General features: G+C 40.6%; 2 protein-coding genes across 9 annotated transcripts in view; one reads left to right on the top strand and one right to left on the bottom strand.

The window, feature by feature from the left end:
* The window catches only part of ANXA7 (annexin A7), a 52,558-nt gene extending 50,096 nt beyond the window's left edge, over positions 1–2,462 (top strand). For both annotated transcript variants that reach the window (XM_075841491.1, XM_075841492.1), the window contains one exon: positions 1,978–2,462. In XM_075841491.1, the coding sequence (XP_075697606.1) occupies positions 1,978–2,100 (123 nt within the window). In that variant the 3' untranslated portion in view covers positions 2,101–2,462. The remainder of the gene's footprint in view (positions 1–1,977) is intronic.
* A 6,088-nt stretch (positions 2,463–8,550) lies between these two features.
* PPP3CB (protein phosphatase 3 catalytic subunit beta) overlaps positions 8,551–19,225 on the bottom strand; it is a 56,144-nt gene continuing 45,469 nt past the window's right edge. For 3 of the 7 annotated variants that reach the window (XM_075841499.1, XM_075841495.1, XM_075841496.1), the window contains 3 exons: positions 18,629–18,726; positions 12,485–12,514; positions 8,551–10,509 (listed from right to left, as the gene is read on the bottom strand). In XM_075841499.1, the coding sequence (XP_075697614.1) occupies positions 10,334–10,509; positions 12,485–12,514; positions 18,629–18,726 (304 nt within the window). In that variant the 3' untranslated portion in view covers positions 8,551–10,333. The remainder of the gene's footprint in view (positions 10,510–12,484; positions 12,515–18,628; positions 18,727–19,225) is intronic. The other 4 variants (XM_075841500.1, XM_075841498.1, XM_075841497.1 and 1 more) reach the window with 3 other exon arrangements.

The raw sequence follows: 19,225 nt of genomic DNA on the forward strand, positions 1-19,225 counted from the left end.
CACTGGGGTACTTAGGGGCGGTAACTGCGGGCTCTGGTGTATTGCAGGGTCCCATTCACTGATACACCAATGTTTAAACTCTGATCCCATATTTTTTAAGCATACTCCATTAGAGGAGGATTCACAAACGAACCAGCAATTGGAGTATATATTTAATAAATTTTTTAGCAAGCACGGTGGGCTCTTTTCACAGTGGTGATTGTACCCCTGTTTTTAGAGAGTTATCTAATGAGTAAAACTTATAATTTTTATGAATCACTTCAGTGAATTGCAATCTTTAATACTATGTGGGAGCACAAGTAAAATATCACAAAATACAGTGAATTTCATAACTGCCATGCACTACTATGGGAGTTACGGGAACCGCGTAGCTCGATGAGCTAGCTGATTTCAAAACTCCCGACCCATATAGTTAGGAAGTGGCCGGGAGGCAGCAGGAGCAGAAAAAGGTAGAATGGGGCTAAGGGGGCCCCATTCTAGAGAGGAGTCCCATGCATCTATCTGACATTTATGACGTATCCTGTGGATATGTCCTAAAAGTCCCTGATGGGGAAAACCCCTTTAACTCGCACAAAATGATATGCCATGTATGTACTATTTGAAAAGGGATTTAGTACGTAATTACACGATCACTGATGTATGAATATACCGCATTGTACACAGATTCCGTTTTGTTCACTTCAATGGGTGCATGATCCGCAGAAACGCACCAGAATAGGACATGCAGTGAGTTTCACGCAATGGCAACATGATGCATGAAAAATCACATGTCTGAATAGCCCCATTGAGTTGCATAGGTCAGTGTGCTGTCCGTTGTCATCATGCACCGCACACGGACGTATACAACGTTCATGTGAATCAGGCCTTTGCATGTGTGCAGATGTGACGGATACGCTGCAGATTTTCCAGCCGAATTCGTGATTTGAAAATCTGCAGCGTTTTACAGGAGCAGCAAAGTAGATGAGATTTTATCCCTCCCACGCTGCGGAAAATTTCTGCATTGAAACTGACATGCGGTGCCAATTTTTCTCCTATGCAAAGAGGGGTGAAATCCGCAGCAAAATTCTAGGCTGCATGTAGTGTAAGACAATTAGGCTCCTTGGCTTTGTTAGGCCCCATGCTGCCGAGGCACCACATGATCGTGCTGATGGGCTTACAGAGAAACTCCCCTCCCTCTATAAAACCACTTAGATGCCGAGGTCAATAGCAACTATGGCACCTGAGGGTCTAAATGTCTGGGAATAGTTAATTCATATTCCCAGTCATTGCAGCAGGGTGTCAGCTGTATGATACATCCGGGCAGCACCGCAAATGTGTGATGCAGGTAGGAGTTAAAAAGAAAGCCGCCTTTTAAGCCTTATTCACACGAACGTGTCCGGTTTTTTGCGTGCGCAATAGTTCCATGTGGCATCAGTATGTGGTGCGTGCCTGCGTGATTTCCGCGCATATGGCAGCGTGAAGACACTCTGTTTTTATGTTTACAAACAAAAGCAGGAGGTGCTTTTCTTGTTTCATTCATTTATTTTACTACTGTAGCGCGAATCACGCGCGGCACCTGGAAGTGCTTCCGTGTGCCGTGTGGGATTTTCACGCACGCATTGACTTCAATCGGTGCGTGATGCGTGAAAAACGGCCAAGTATACGACATGTCGTGAGTTTTACACAGCGCACATACGCTGCATGAAAATCACGGACAGTCTGAACGGCCCCATTCACTTACATAGGTCCGCACGTGATTTTCACGCGCGTAGCACGGACGTAATATACGTTCGTGTGAATAAGGCCTTATGGTGAGAACGTATAGCACAAGCACTGTGCAGTGAATGTATAATCTGGCTTTGGTTACTGAGAGCTGTAATACTATGCTACTTAATGATGGTTTCTGACTAGAGTTTTTAGATAATGATTCGCATTGGAGACTTCTAGATTGTCTCTGATTCTGATCTTACGGCTTTCAATTTTTTTTTGTCTTTTCAGATTGATCTTGTACAGGTAAAACAGGTCTTTGTACAGATGTATCAGAAGAGCCTGGCCTCCATGATCGCAGGTGACACAAGTGGAGACTACAGAAAGATGCTGCTTGCCATTACTGGTCAATAGATTCCATCCTGTGAATGTGGTTTGCTGGAGTTTGTGTTTCACATGGTCATTCTGGCTGTGAAGGTGTCTGTACCGCAGGCAGGTGATTGTGTTCTTTGTACGGTGCCTTTTTTGTTACCCATCAAACCTTCATAAAACCACTTCTGGGATTTGCTCGGCCCTGTCCATTACAATCACAAAGACCCAGGAAACTAGACACGTTTTAGGTATTTTTAGTACTTGTTCCTTTGAGAAATCTATTACACTTTGTACTTCAAATTGACAATGATGTTATTATAGTTCTTCCCATACTCTGCGTAATTCACATGAAATTTGCATATAGCATGAATAAATGTTTAATCCTTTTTTTTGTTTTCTACCTACACTTGTCTGGTGTGTGCTCCTTTCTTTCCTCTTAATGGCCCTGAGATGAGCTCCTAATTAATGGCTTACCAGCCTTTTCTGTATAAGGGTTTGATTACGAGGCAGATTTGTTGCAGAAATCTCTGCGTTTGTGCCATTCATGTGCCTGCTGCAGAGGCGCTGCAGATGTATGGAACGTATTTTCTGTAGCAAATCTTCCTGTGCCTGTTTGTGTAGTTGTCGTGCGCTATTGGGCCAAGTGCTACGTGACAAAAGCATTTACTGTTTTTTTTTTTTTTTTGCTGCACAGTTTGTGACACGTGGTGTTAACGTGTTTCACCTGTACAAGCTGCATGGCCAAATACCGCCTGTTATTTGCCACACTTCACACCATAGCTACGTAAAGTCACCATTGGTTCTTGATACTATAAACGCTACAGAGAGCAGTGAATAGGGAGTAAAGGAGAACTAGATACTACTAGATTTATAGTACAGCCATAGTTCTGCATTTTAAAAACTTGTGAATCTTCTTTCTGTGCCAGGTTGTCAAGGATTAGAAAAACACATCCTTCTTAAAAATACAGCACGACTCCTGTCCACCGGTTTTGTGTGGTATTACAGCTCAGCCCATTTACTTCAATAACTGAGGAGATGAAAAGGAATGATGCCTCATGCAATGTCACCATAACTTAGTGACTGGTAGAACTCAAAGGAAATGTGAGAGAGAGAGATTGATTTTAAAAGCCGGAGGGACTTGCACTGAACGGACAAACTCCAGTAACCGCTGTACGTATATGGGTAGTGAGGTCACTGGCTTGCAGAGATACATTTAATGGAAGCTATACAGTGGCGTCAGTCACCCATAGGCCATGATGACGTCAATTAATCGTATACTTTTTTTTTTCTACTGGTTGTCTCTGGCTAGAATAACGTCCGCCTGACGGAGACCAAAATTACACTTTTGGCCAGTTAGTTGGTTTAATGGGAACATGTGGGTAAGTTTAATGTACTTTCCCAAAGCATACATCAAACATACAGGGAAACAATGTGAAAGGGCCCTTGTGGATTATCTGTTTAATTTAAAGGTTGTTTCTGGTTTAGAAGACACACATTTTCCAGAACCCCATATGATCTCCCCAGAGAGTTGCAAATGTTGGTAATGTAAATGTAAAACTTTGTGGGCTTGAATTGCCCATGTAACAAATTTATTTTAAAGGAACCTTTCTTTGTTCCTGTGTCAGTGGTGGCAACGTGCCAAATCACAGCTTGGAAGCCACAGGCTGCCGACTACTGATCGACGTTGAAGATGATGTCTTTATACGGCTTTCTTCCTCAAGATATCAATTATATTGCATAGTTTGTGAATTGTTGATAAGAATGGCGTTTCATATGCCAGTCTTTAATAAATTAGATGTATCTCTGGCTATCTGTGCATGTGAAAAGGGAATTTACATAAGTTTTGAACTGGTGTAAATTTCTGCTATAATTTAGGCCAGTCTCTGATGTAAATGTGTTGGGCTGCTCATGTGATCGGTAGCAGATAAAGTTGCAAATGTTTTTGTGCAAATAGTTAATGGTGGGAATTTCTTTATAACCAGCTTTTTGCACAAAACGCTAGTTACAAATTGCCCCTCACCGCGTGATGCATGTGGTATAATTATTAAAATGTTGCACAGCTCATAATAGATATCTATCTCTATTGCATCATAAAACCAGTAGCTGTTGTACCCCAGCTCTAAATGTTGACCAGAGGGGGGAGACTTATTAAAGAGGTTGTATAGGAAAACATGGCTACTTTCTTCCAAAACCAGTGTCACACCTGTCCAGTTTGCATGTGCTATTGCCACTTAAACCCATTAATGGAGCGGAGCTGCATTACCAGACACAACCATTGGATAGGTGTGACATGGTTTTTCAAAGCAGCCATTTCTTTTCTCCTCTTGTGCAACCCCTTTAAGACTATATAGTGGGCTTGAATTGCCCATCATTTGCACAAGGACTTATTTTAAGGCCAACCGCACATGTGTATTGTGTGGATTTGCCGTGCGTATTTTCGCGTGGCAAATCCGCAGCGTTATATAGTACAAACAGATCCTTTCTACACTTTGCAGGTTTTTTTTTCTGCATGTTAATTGACTTGTGTATTTTGAAATCTGCAGCATGTCAATTTCTTGCATTTCTGCTTGCGAATTGTATGAGTAGGTTAAAAAAAAAAACCACACAAATCTGCGCATAAAAGCACTTATTTCCACATTAAAATGTAAACTCTGGACCTAAATTGCATAGAAAAAAAGAGCACTATTAGGTGTGGGTTTTACCTGTGGTTTTGATGCAGAACTTCTGCACCAAATTTTACAACGTGTGCATTTAGCCGAAGGGTATGTTCACACGAGGTCATTACGTCCGTAATTGACGGACGTATTTCGGCCGCAAGTACCGGACCGAACACAGTGCAGGGAGTCGGGCTCCTAGCATCATAGTTATATACGATGCTAGGAGTCCCTGCCTCGCTGCGGGACAACCGTCCCGTACTGAAAACATGATTACAGTACGGGACAGTTGTCCGGCAGGGACTCCTAGCGTTGTACATAACTATGATGCTAGGAGCCCGGATCCCTGCACTGTGTTCGGTCCGGGACTTGCAGCCGAAATACGTCCGTCAATTACGGACGTAATGATCTCGTGTGAACATACTTGCTCCCAGATTTGGGGTATGTGGTATGGAAGAGACTAAAGGGAAATATGGTGAAGTCCAGTCACAGACCAGCTAAGTAGTGAATGGGCGAGCGAGGGAGTCGCACGTTGTATTCTTTAGGCGCTTCGCACATTTTACAGAAAACGGTCAACCATCATATCGTGTACATATGTACGTCCCTTGATAAATAACTATAAATTTGACAGCTGTCATTTGTTTTATTTGAATAAGTTGCGTTACTGAAAACAGACTCATTTTTTACTGATAAATTCTCCTCCGTCAGCCTTCATACATGTTGTGTTTAGTACAAATACCATTCTTTGTATACCAGTTGTGTTTTCTACAGTAAAACAAAACATTAAGCTCTCATGCACACTACCGTAGCCATGTGCACGACCATGATTTTTGGGTTGGCCGGCTGCGGAGTGCCACCTGTGAGACGCCCGCAAATCGCATGCTGTGCACATGGCTGCGTCCATTGTTTTCTATGAGCCTGGGTGCAGAACACTGCTGTAATAAGACATGCCTGTTCTTTCTGCGGTCCAGGCTCCTGGGCCATGCACGGACCGTGAAAACCACAGTTGTGTGCATGGAGCCGCATTCTCCCGTGGACTTTTTGGGGAATTGCAGCTGCAAAAGCACGTTCGTGTGCATGGGACCTAGTTTATCAAATCTGGTGCCTATGGTCACCAATCAGATTGCTGCTTTCCATTTCCAAAGGGCCTTTCAAAGAAAATGAAAGGTAATGTCTGACGGATTGTTATGGGCAACTACTCCACTTTTCCTTTTCACCAGTTTTAAATTAATGTCCTCCTCAAGTGTTCAATATGACAGACTAATATCCTCAAAAACCTCAGTTTACATTAGGGTATGTTCAGACTTGGCATATTAGCTGTGGATGTTCTGCAATGGAAAATCTGCAGCGTTTTACAGCAGCAGCAGCAAAGTGGGTGTTTGAACAGAACTCCCAAAACAGACAGAGTGCGATGCATTGCTATGGCAATGCTCGTGGTGGGATGGGAGAATTAGCTGTTTTCCAACTCTATTCCCCCTGTTAATCTGCACCACAATTTGGTGCCATTTGTCAACCGGAATTCCTTCCGCTTTTAGGTTGGATACGCTGCATCCTTCTTATGCAGAGTGTTCACCCTGTGTGCACCTAAATGCCAAAAATGGCCCGAACTTAAATGTCTTGGAAGTTTTCACCTAGATATGACAGCCATGCTGTAACCTCTGCTTGCAGACAGGCCGGATGGACACTTGGCAAACACCATAGAGAGAGACATTGGAAACTTTAGCCAGCAGTGCAAGATCTATAGGGTCAGTCAGGTAGTTAGTTCCCATGTAGCCCTGACTGCTCCCTCCAGACTCACTGCCAGTTACCTACCGCTAATCTAGACTGACATCCATTTCAATAAACCGTTGTGAAAAGGTCAGGACGTGTTTGTAAATGTTTCAATAAAGTTGTTCAGTCCCTCACCCTTTGATATTGGATTGTTGTGCGCTTACGATTGGTCTCCCCATTTATGAACTTTTAGGATAGATTCTCTTAAAGAATAGCTCTCACTATCCATAACCGATAAACCTTTGATTTGATCGAGAAATATTATACAATTTTACTTCACTTCCTTACAGTTCTGTTTAAAAATGTTTTGCCAATAACACTGGTCAATTATGAGCTATATCTTGCTGCACAGTTCAAATTTTTTTAACAGATGAAACCTACAGCAGATTAACTTGGAATACCTCTTTAAATATTTACATTAGACATTTAAGGTATATCCACAGGTTATGCCATAAATGTCTGCTAGATGCAGGTCCCACATCATCTCCAGAATGGGGCTTTCCTCATCTCAGTACAACCTAGTAAGGGCCCCACGTCCTGGCAGAGAACAAATGGAGCGGAGGCCAGGATTACTGGAACAGCAGAGCTCGGCTGTGTCTAATACCGATCACCTCTCCATTCATTCTCTGCTTAGATGCAGTGGCCACATAACTAGGCAGGGTGGGGAGCCCTGTTCTGGTGATACAGTAGGTTCAGGTCCAGCGGTTGGACTTGCACCTATCAGACTTTGATGAACACCGCAGTTTCAAATACCCCTTTAAATCTTTACATTAATCACGTTTCCTCTAATTTTGTGAATAAAGCTCCAGCAAGAGACGCAGATAAGTGTCCTATCTCCTACATAATCTGATCGGTGCTGTAATGTAGATAACAGCAGTGGTTTTTATTTTAAAAAAACGATCATTTTTTAGCAAGTTATGAGCAATTTTAGATTTATCCTCATTAGTTTAACTTTTTACCAACTGGGCGTTGTAAAGAGAAGTATATGATGCTGACCAATCAGCGTCATACACTTCTCATCGTTCTAGCCCAGCTTCTTTCACTGCACACAGCGTGATCTCGCTGTGAATGACAGCACAGCGTGATCTCGTGAGATCACACTGTGCTGTTACTTACTCACACATTAACTTTACCGAAGTGTCTTGAGAGTGAATAGACATCGCTTTCAGCCAGGATGCAATGTGTATTCACACTCCCGACACTTCGGTAAAGTTTTTGTGGGACTTATCTGGTGACAGAGCCTCTATAAATGCCCCATCTCCTACATAATCTGATCGGCGCTGTAATCAGCATCATAGACTTCTCTCCATTCATGTCCATTAGTACTCCGCACAGCGTGATCTTGCGAGATCACACTGTGCTGTCACATACACACACATAACTTTACTGAAGTGTCAGAGTGAATAGAGATCACCTGCAGCCAGGAAGCGATGTTTATTCACACTCCCGACACTTCGGTAAAGTTTGTGTGGGACTCAATTGCTGCACAGTGTGATCTTGCGAGATCACGCTATGAATGACCACAGTAGCGTGAGCTCGCGAGACCACGCTGTGCTGTGAGTAAGTCCCACAGACACTTTACCGAAGCGTCAGGAGTGTGAATAGACAGTGTCCTGGCTGGAGGCGATGTCTATTCACACTCAAGACACTTCAGTAAAGTTAATGTGGAAGTATGTGACAGTACAGCGTGACCTTGCGAGGTCACGCTGTGTTGTGAATACAGATGGACATGAATGGAGAGAAGTGCATGATGCTGATTGGTCAGCGTCATACACTTCTCTTTACAACGCCCAATTGGTAAAAAGTAAAAAAAACACCCAGTTGTCTCAATCTAATTAGCATAAATCAAAAATTGCTCATAACTTTCTCAAAATTGATTGTTTTGCAAAATAAAAACCACTTATCTACATTACAGCGCCGATCACATGTAGGAGACAGGGCACTTTTAATGTGGTGACAGAGCCTCTTTAAGCATTGAATGAAGGAACAGTACTGACCAGTCACGATTATATCACTGGATGCGCTTCCCAGGAAAAAGCACAACACTCTAAACTGTTAAGTCTTGTCTGTACTGACAAACTGCAAGAACGGTTTATTGTTAAATACATTTTCATTTTATTTGGGAGATCATCATACATTATCGCCTGCAAATAGGTTGCATATTGTAGAGGAAGAAGTTTGGCAGTATAGAAGAAACATACATTTTATCATAAAGGGCTTACACATATGGAGAATTATACTCGGTTCAGTCGTTTTCGTTGCATGGTGATGCAGGAATTCTAACTTTTTTCTTTTTTAAGCCATTAGGGTTTTTTTTTGTTTTTTTTATATTCTAGATTCTTATATTAAAAAGCAAAAGGGCAGGAACATACAAAAATTGACACTGTTCAGAGCAGCGGCCCATGCACAAAATGTATTGTGTGCTACGGTTTATAAAATCTTAGATAATTCAGAACATGCATAAAATTCAGACCTGGAGGAGGAGGAGGAGTATGTACAATTTGTAAAGCATGGTAATGAGGAGGATGGGTGGGAGTAATTAACCTTAATGGAGCCTTGTTTCAAGTGATGTTGCAAAGATGAAAATGTAAAATGTCAAAATATATACCAAAAATACAATGGAAATCAGTACATTTCATATGTGGAACAAAGTAGTAAATTGTTGGAGTTCAAACTTAGCAGTCCAGCAAATATCAAAAGAAATTAACATGCAGTCATGGATTTACAGTCACTAATGTTATTCAGGGGGTTGGACAGAGCAACTTCCTTATGTTCAGCACAGGTTCCAAAATCTATGCAGAAATAAGGCGAGTAAAAATCCTGCAGCTACGCAGTCATGTGATCAGCCGTAGAAGCAACTTTAATACTCACAATAAACTAAAAAGTATCAACAACATCCATGTAACCCTATAGATGCAGTTCCTGTACATCATAGGTTTATATATTAAATATTTGCAAAAAAGAAAACATGCATACACAAAATACAATGCCAAGCTTTACAGACTTGATATGAATCAAAATGTACTTTAACAGAATGTCAATTGCTCAATTAAAAGTACCCTAGAATGAACAATCATGAAAAAAAATATATATATATTTTTTTTTTATCCTTTTTGAAAATGTTTATTTTTATAGTTTAAAAGGGACAAAAAAAAAAAAAAAGCTCCACAAATTTTGGCCACAAAGTATTGAAATTAAATATCGGTTTGATCTGTGTTCAAGTAATAAATGTTTCTATGTAGAAATTTTCCATAATCCTTCAAAATAAAAAATACAGTGAATATATAATACATAATCAGCAACATCTAGATAATACACCTGAGGTCAGCACGCCAGGAGAGCCAACAGTTATTTTGGCATAGCGCTTTGTAGATTTGCAAAACGCATTTTGAAGCCTCGGTATATATATATATATGACACGTCTAATCTATCTTTTAAAGACATTTAATAAACAAATGTCTTTTAAATAAATAGCATTTTTAAAAGGATGTATTTAAATTTCTGATTGAAAAAAAAAACAAAAAAAGAGTGAACAAAAACTGATTTCCATTTGTAAACTTAAGTGTCGACAATGATAAGCATGAGATGCTACGCTAGATGTGCGTTCATGAAAAACAGCCCAAAGCTTTCCCATGATTCAAGGACCATCAACAGGGAGGTTCTGGACTTGCACTTGTACGTGTCCCGATCTTAATTTGGATTTAAAGTTTACACACAGGAATCTGCTGCATTTCCCAGAACTTTGAGCAGTCTCTTATTTGTGGCCCTTGGCTATTGCAGCTGTTCTATCACGAAGCATGGATCTAGGACTTCTCAGGCAAGGTGTGTGAGTAAACCTGGACATGGAGCAGTCACTGGGCGTTGTTGTTACCAGTCCCATTATTTTCCTTGGCATTGGTGTTTACTGAATTAATACCGTCTTGCTGCCTGGCATCTTTCCTGGGAGGCATCCTTTCGTTGATCCTGTCCAATCCCTTTGCTTCTTCAAAGCTGCAGATTTTATGTTGTGGAGAGAATCCTCGTATTGCTTAAAATTCAAATAGGGAAAAAAATTAGTTAAAATTCACTCAGTGTAATTTAGCTTAACAGATCGAAGAGTCATGTTATCTAAATCCTTTCATACATTTACAGTTCAAGGCTTCAGCAAATCCTGTACTCTGCCACTAGGTGAATGTGTGCGGTCACATGCATAAATCACGTTTTACATCACCCACAATGGTGTTTGTATCCTGGGCACTACATTCTTTACTGCAATTTGTTGCAATAATGGAAAATCAACCACAGTAAAGATTTTATTATTGTTATTTGTAGACTAGAATGACCTGTGCGAAAAGCTCAAAAGTTCACACAAAGCATATTTGTCTCTGAACAAAGTGTATAATGAAAGTAAATAAGGTTTTGCAATACCCCAGGTCACATGAAGTGTAAAAAAATCTGCAGTAGATTATAGGCATGGGGTGAATTTTCATATCCACAGAATGCCCTATCTGTTCCAGATTTTTGCTGTACAATTTCAGCCATTGCAATGTTAGGTGTGGATTTTGTCTGGTTTCACAGCATTTTATACGATAGTTTCTCAAAAAATTTCACACATGTCTATTTTAGTAAATACTTGCAAAACAATTCTGGAACATCTTTTCCTTAAAACTCGGCATCGTGCTGTTTTTCCTAGAAACCTATGAATAAATTGACAACTGGGTGTTACCATTCCTTGTCACTATACTGTGAGCACGGATTGTACATGGTCAGTCTGTAGGGACACCCCTCAAATAGTAACACCCAGTTGACAATTTATTCATAAATTTCTAGGTGGAACAACACTAACGGCAAAACGCAGTTCTCAGAAGATCGGCTACAGAATTGTGATTTTGTGGTAATACAAATATTTGCTAAAACAGACAGGTCGAAGGTTAACGAGGATCGGTTACCTCTCCTGACGTCTGTGTTCTAAAATAAAACGTTAATAATGTTTAAAGGGACATTAAACCTAAAGTACAGAATTATTTATATAAAAAAAAAAGTGGCTAATATCACTCGTATGTAAGTAAATGTTGTCTCAGAACAGAAAATAAGAAAAGTACTGAAATGGGTAGTGGCAGGGATTTATTTTTCCTCCCCTGGACTCCGTTAGTAATCCCATACTAGAACATTACTACCCCCCACCACCGTCTGAATTGTCTGGTAACCGGGACCAACCAATTAGATATATTTAAGGCATAATGTCCCTTTAAATGTTTTTTTAAATACAAAAAGCTAAAAAAAAAGTAACACTATACATACTGCCAGCCCCCATGAGATGGTCACAGGGACTGTACCCTGTGCATGAAAACGTTTCCATGGCCTGGATTAGAAGAAGTAGAACTCCGAGCATGTAAAAGTGCTTCTTTTAATTAGCAGAACACATTACAAAATTATTTCCTTTTCTAGCTTTCTTAAAATCAAATCCCTTCCAAAAAGTCTATGTAATAAATATATTTGTGCAGAACACCAAAATACCCTGGGGCATGGCAATGACAGCATTAATATCTCAAACCTTATTTTGAGAGTTCACAACAGTAGTTGCTTCCACTAGGCTAAAATAGAAAGGTTGCAAAAAAAGGAAAGCGAATACCTTGCACCACCAGAACAGCTGTACAACCACATAAAAGAGGAAGGTACCACGATAATTAGGATTGTGGGTCATGCAGAAATCAAAACTTCGAGAGAAGAAATGGATCTCCATATATCAAATCTTTCCTTCCACTACACAGAACACGAAGTACACAAAAAGTTCTAGTGAAGTGTAAATAAAGGACCAAATAAAAGGAAACCGATCCAATTTACTCTACAAAATCATGCCACAAGGAGGAAATAAAACACGGGTAACTAAGCGGGGTACAGAAAAGGGCGACGGATCAGTAGAGATCCATCTCTGGTTGTGCAAGTTAAAAGTTGGTGAGAAGCACACATAACAGTCCCCAACCCAAAGAAATGTCTGCAGGCAGCAGGGACACTGAGCGTACCTTTATCAGCCTCAATTGCCTCAACTGTGGCTGTACAGAAGTGAGCAGATGCATGCAAAATGAATGGAAAAGATGAGAAGTGTAAAATCCATAACAAAAAAGGCAATGACCATTCATATAGTTATAAACCACCCCCCCAAAAGTAGGTATAGGTGTGTGTGTATATATATACATATATATATATATATATATACACACACACACACACACACACACACATACATACATACACATATTCACTTTCTAATACATAGCAGATGCATTTCAAAAAGGAAGTTGGTTAAATTTGCAATGTTTATTTTAAATGCAAATAAAGGAAAATGCACATCACATTAATACATTTGTGAAAGAAATGAGTATTTAGTAATGTCTATGGTATGTTTAAGCAAAAGGTAAAAAGAACCTCATTTCACTTGTTGCTGCATAAAAAAAAAAACACAACAGGAAGGGTATGTTCACACGGCTTATTTTCAGGCCGTAAACGACCCGAAAAACGGTTAAAACAACGGAGGTTGAACGCCTCCAAACATCTGGCCATTGATTTCAATGGGACAAATGGCATCTCGTTCCGACAGGACATTTTTTTAGAGGTCCATTTGAAAAAACGGTGCGTAAAAAAATGCCCCGTAAAAAGAAGTGCATGTTACTTCTTGAGCCATTTTTGGGACCGTTTTTCATGGTCTCAATAGCGAAAACGGGCATAAAAAAAAACGCATCAAAAACGCCTGATGCTTAAAAAAAATGGCTAAGAATCAGAGGCTGTTTTCCCTTGAAAACAGCTCCGTATTTTACAGCGGATTTTTGGTTAGCGTGTGAACGTACCCGAAAAGATAACAACAGGCCAAGCAAAAGACAACTTGTCAGGAATATTTCTTAGGGCCTGTTCACATCCCATTTGCCTTCCGTTTAGCTTTCTGTTCATCTGTTCCGTCAGAGGAACACTTGAACGGAAAGACAGGCGGAAAGTATCGTTTCTGTTTGCAATACCTTTGATTTCAATGGTATTTTTTTTAGTTCCACTTTTTTTCAGCCTGCCTCTGTTTCGCTAGGTTTACGTTTTTTTCTCACAAAAACAATAGCGCAGCACACTATGCTTTTGTTTTCGTGAAAAAAAAAGCAAAAAACCCAGAAACCTAGCGGAACAGAAGCAAACTCTGATATGAACAGTAAAACATTAAAGTAAAATATTATCGCTGCATCAAAAGGCATTCGGATACATTCAATTTACTTCTATAGACGTGCAAACTAGCAACATACAGATTAATATAGGTTAAGTGGTGTAGGATTGTGGGACACATATTGAACAGAATGAAGTAGAATGCAATAGGTCGCCGCCTGCATTGTCACGTGTGGTTCTCCAGTACGATCGGACACGTTTAATGGGAGATAAATGTTCCATGAATAAAGCAAAAAAAATAAAAAATCTGGGAGAAGAAATGGATGATCGCTTTTATATTGGTGTGCAAACTTTTGCTAGTTTTAATTCATATGAACATTTTACACATAATAAACTGACAAAGAAGCAATATTTGTTGATTAAAAAAAAAAAGGGAGTAAGATATATTTATATGTGAATTCAACAAATGTGGATGGAGCTCCAGGGTCCCCACAAGTACAAAGAACCTGTAAAAGGGATATAGAGAAAACGACGTGAAATGGGTTCCCAGTAGCCAGAAATGGACTCTTGTAAGATCAATTTTTTACCCCCTTAACTGGGAATATTGTCAAGGATCAGTTTAACCCCTTAACGACGGATATATCTGTCACAAGTAGATGCAAGTTCCTGCATCCTGACAGATATATTAGTCACTCAGATCCCATGGGTATTGCCACTGTACCCACGAGATCAGCGGCAGTTGCACGGCTGTTATACATAGTCAGGCTTTTGCCACAACTGGAGAGTACTCAGATTGCGTCAGTTTAACCCTTTAGATTCCACATTCAATAGTGCCCGCGGCATCTGAGGTGTTTAGAAGAGGAAGCTCCCTCTGTCACCCCATTGGCACACTTGCAAGGTGATTGTGGGGGCACCGATGGGTTTCCATGGCAGCTGGGGGCCTAAAAAAGGCCCCCAGGTCTGCCATCAGTAACTGTCTATTAGGCCTGATAGATCGCCTGTCAGTTTTATATGGACAAGCAATAATGCTTTGTTATACCAAGTATACCAAAACATTTTATCTGCGATCAGAAGATCGCATTGTGAAGTCATCTAGTGGGACTAAAAAAAAAAAAAATGTAAACACTTAAAGTTTGACATTTTTTAAAAACGTTTACAGTAAAAATAAAATCAAGCCACTTTTTCTATAAAAAGTGGTTTTATTTAGTAAAAGAGTAAAAAAAATGAAATTAAAACACACACATACATGGTATCACCGCAATCGCAACGACTGCTGGGCGAACGGTGTTCAGAAAAAAAAAAAGTTTTGCTGCTTTTTGCATTTATTTAATAATCCTTGGTCAAAATAATCCTTGGTCATGAAGGCCAAAAAAGGCCTGGTCTTTAAGGGGTTAAAACAGAATCCAGACGCAGATATGAACAGAGCCTAACGCAGATATATACTGCACACATGTTGTATCCTCAATATGTTGTATTTTGTTGGTATAAATTCAAGACAAAAGGACAGCAAATGTATAAAAATACATCTGAACGATGCATTACACCATCAAAAGAGTATTCCCAGAATTGACAGTTATCACCTATCATCTGATTGCTGCCAGCCTCACCACTGGGAGCCTCACTGATCTTGCAAATGGGGGTCCCGGACCCCTTGTTCCTTCTGACTTATCGACCGCAGGGAGCAGGAGCTTGACTGGAGTGGTGGTCAATCATGCCTGCTGCTGCTTCATTCAAAGTCTATGGGAATGACGGAAGCCGTAGAGTTTAGCGTCACTTCCATAGACTGAATAATGTGGCAGGCGCATGCTCAACCGCATTCAAGCTCCTCCTCACTGTGGATAGGTGATAATTGTTGATTCTGAGACCACCCCTTTAATACACACATTAATTTAATTAAAAATGTGTCTGGTAGCCGCAACAGTCTCAAAAGCAGGTAATAAAAGAAAATAAAAAATAACCTATTTATGGTAATAAAGCTTTATCACTGTATAAATGAAGTTATACGACTTTCTAATAAACTTTTAAAAGTTTCAATTCCTCACCATGTTCAAGATTTTAGTTTGCGGTCAGTGAATGAGAATTTTCTTGTTTACTTACAGTCACAGTCCTGCTGCCAGCGGAGAAATGAATACAATTGTACATGAGCAGAAACGGCAAAATCTCACTGATAGTTTGCTACAATGTATCAGTTTGGAGTCTGTTAAATTTGCAGAGAATTATGGAGACAGGAAACAATTGTATCCATTTGTGATCCATATATATCCACAGCAGGACTAGATCTGTGTTCTTATTCACAGGCAGCAAATATCATGAAAATTGTTGAGGAATTAAAAAAATATTAGAAAGTTGTAAAACTTTTCAGGTATATGGTGCGTAAGGAGGACCGGTCACGTCACTAAATATATAAAACTACCAGCATACCTTAAAGGGTTATTCCGGTTACAACAAGTTACCCCTCTATCCGTAGGATAAGGGGTAACTTGCTGATTGGTGGGTGTCCGACAGCTCAGACCCCCACTGTTTACGAGAATGGGGAGCCCAAACCCCAAGTTTGAAACGAGCAGGAGGTCGCTCATGCGCACTGCCGCTCCATTCATTCTCTGTGGGAGCGCCGGAGGTAGCAGAGTGCAGTGTTTGGCTTTTTCCAGCGCTGCCATAGAGAATGAATGAATGGAGTGGCAGTGCGCATGAGCAAACTTGGGGATCGGGAAATTTCAGGCTCCCCGCTCTCGTAAACGGTGGGGGTCCGAGCTGTTGGACACCCACCCATCAGCAAGTTACCCCTTACACTACAGATAGGGGATAACTTGTTGTAACCGGAATACCCCTTTAATACCTTCCTGACCCCTAATTCTACTTTTTTTTTCTCTTTCTCGTGAAAATGTTCTTGATCCAGGGGAAGATAAAAGGAGCCAGGACAGACGTTGTAAGCTGAAGCAGAGTGTCCTGGGCTCCTGTATATCCTCTGCAACTGCTTCTGGCGTCTGTCCCTGGCCCTTTATCCTCTCTGCGTGGCTATGAGAAGGCAGCGAGGAGGGGAACCAGGACAGACAATGCCTGCAGCAACAAGCGCAGAGGGGATACTCTGTAGATGCTTCTGCTTGTAGTGTCTGTCCCAGCTCCTTGATCCGCTCTTTAGTGCTACCAGAAGGTACTGTAATAGGGTCACGGGTATCAAGGAAGGTACAGTAGTTGCTATCAGATGGTAGCTCGATCTTGTGAGATGACGCTGCTGTAGCCGCGCTGACACTGTCCGCATTGATTGGAGAGTGACAGAGCGGCTCAGGTACATGCCCGTTTGACAATGGGCTGTGGAGACCGCTCAGTTGTCAATTTATTTATTCATTTACATCTTGGGCACCAAAACTAACAGGCAGAAGTAACGGGTGCACGTTAAAAAATCCTGGTGTGGAATCGGGGGCCAGGAAGAGATTAAGGTAAGCTGGTAGTTTTATATATTTGGGGATGTAAATGTAACCTTTATTTGTAGAATACAGAAAACCCCCTTCAACTAAAATATACTAGTGACAGGCCTCTAAATCTACTGGAAGTCATCCTCCGGTAAAAGTCAAGGATTCTGGGTAGAGGGGGGGGGGGGGGATTCTCCATGGATGGTGTTTAGAGCAGTATATATTGCCCATTACATACAGCAATACCTCCAGTCTAATCTATGATGACACGTAGGGATGCATCTACCTCTACTGCACATCAATGCTGATATCATGCATAGAATTATTCCGCTTATAAAGACCATTCACCCTCATTAAGAAAGAAAAAAAATTCCTTCATGCATATACATGAAAAACGGCCCGTTTGCGTATTCAAATCACACACTTGTGAATAATGATTAATTGGAGCCGTGCACCTGTGTACATCACATGACCATGGACAGAATTTTATCCACTGGAAGTAAACCATGAATATTCCTACTGAATAACAACAAGCAGAGATCTTGAAAACCATGAGGAATTAATACAGAAAGTAGATATGAAAATTGGATAACTTTTCAATGTACAAAAATTAACATTAATTTATTTAAAACTGACAACCCCTCTAAATAACTAGAATACATTTAAATGAACATGATTTGTTAAAGAACCCTCAAAGGCAAAATGTCTATTGGCTAAACATAAAACAAACATTTCTACATATAGAGCTGAAATATTATTAGTACAGTTAATTCTCGACAGACCAGACTGACAAAAAAAACATATACCTTAGAAGGAGAAAGAAAAAGAATAGGGAGGATATGTAGACGCATCTCTTTACAAAGAAGACTGAACATAGCACACGTGGGCACCAACTACCAGGGTACAACACTGATCCGTCATACAGAGAGCCACGCTATGTCAGCTTTGCTAGCAGACACTGGGATTAGTCTGTCTTTATCCTCATTTTAAGTCTTTTAAAGAGTATCTGTACTTTCAAACTTTGTATATGTCATAGAGACATATCAAAAGTTTGGATCGGAGCGGTCTGGGACCGGAGACCCCCAATGTTGCTGAAACGAAGGTGCAGAAGTACTTAGCTGACTGTCCTGCAGCTTCGGCTGTGATCAACGCTTCTCGACAGCTGCCATCATAGAATGTCTATGTGAGCCGTCTTCAGCTTGACAGGAATTGCCGATCACAGCCGACGGAGCAGGACGCTCAGCTGATCGCTTCTGCACTTTCCCAACAGTGTGGGTCTCAGCACCTGGACCTCCCACTGATCCAAACTTTCAATATGTCTCTGTGACAGGTCTATAGTTTGATGGAAGTGCAGTTACTATTTAAGCTTTTATTATTATTTATTTTTAACAGTATCAATAAATAAAATGGATAATTTGGATATGCTTAAAAGTTTGTACTCTGGTATGGATGTCTAGTTCTCATTGCATAGTACAACTGTGCAATGCACTAGAATCAGCCACCACGACAGGAGCTGAAAAAACATTAGAAATTCCCAGCATGCATTATGTGTAGAGTTGAATAGAGAGGAAGATGTGCACCAATCCATCTGAGGTGCAGCAAGCTGCTTATCATTACCACTTTGTAAAGTCTGCCGTCCTCCAGCCAGCACACCGCTTGGCAGCATTCCAGTTGGGGTTAAACCCTTTAGTGTCAAAACACTTTCACTTTCCTCCCTAAGAGACAAAAGACCAGAAGACGAATTGTCACAAGTGCATGAATAACTGGACCAGAAAATGAATACAGTAGCCAATCAGATATTGCAGATTCATTGACAAGATCTAGAGAGCAGGCAAAGTGCAGAGGGGAAAAAAATAAAAATATTCTGCCATTTACAACTGGCAGTCACTCCATGCTGTAACAGCTTGAGAAATGAGAAAGAGTCAACCAAAACAGGAAGTAGAAATATTTACACCATTCCATGGTGTTATTCCCTGGTGGAAAGGCCATGTCCACACAGGACAAAAGTATCCGTCTTGAAACCAGCAGAGAATTCTGCCAGAATAACTGCCCCACTATTTTTCTGGCGGAATTTTTTGCGGGTTCCTGGACGGATACTTTTGTCCTGTGTGGACATGGCATTACCACCAGGGAATAACACCATGTAATAAGTGTTTGGCAAACAGAATCTCCGCTGCAGAAAACCGTGGCTGAAAAAAAAAAGTATATACTGAT

The sequence above is a fragment of the Rhinoderma darwinii genome, chromosome 11, assembly GCF_050947455.1.
Source record: "Rhinoderma darwinii isolate aRhiDar2 chromosome 11, aRhiDar2.hap1, whole genome shotgun sequence".
NCBI lineage: Eukaryota > Metazoa > Chordata > Amphibia > Anura > Rhinodermatidae > Rhinoderma > Rhinoderma darwinii.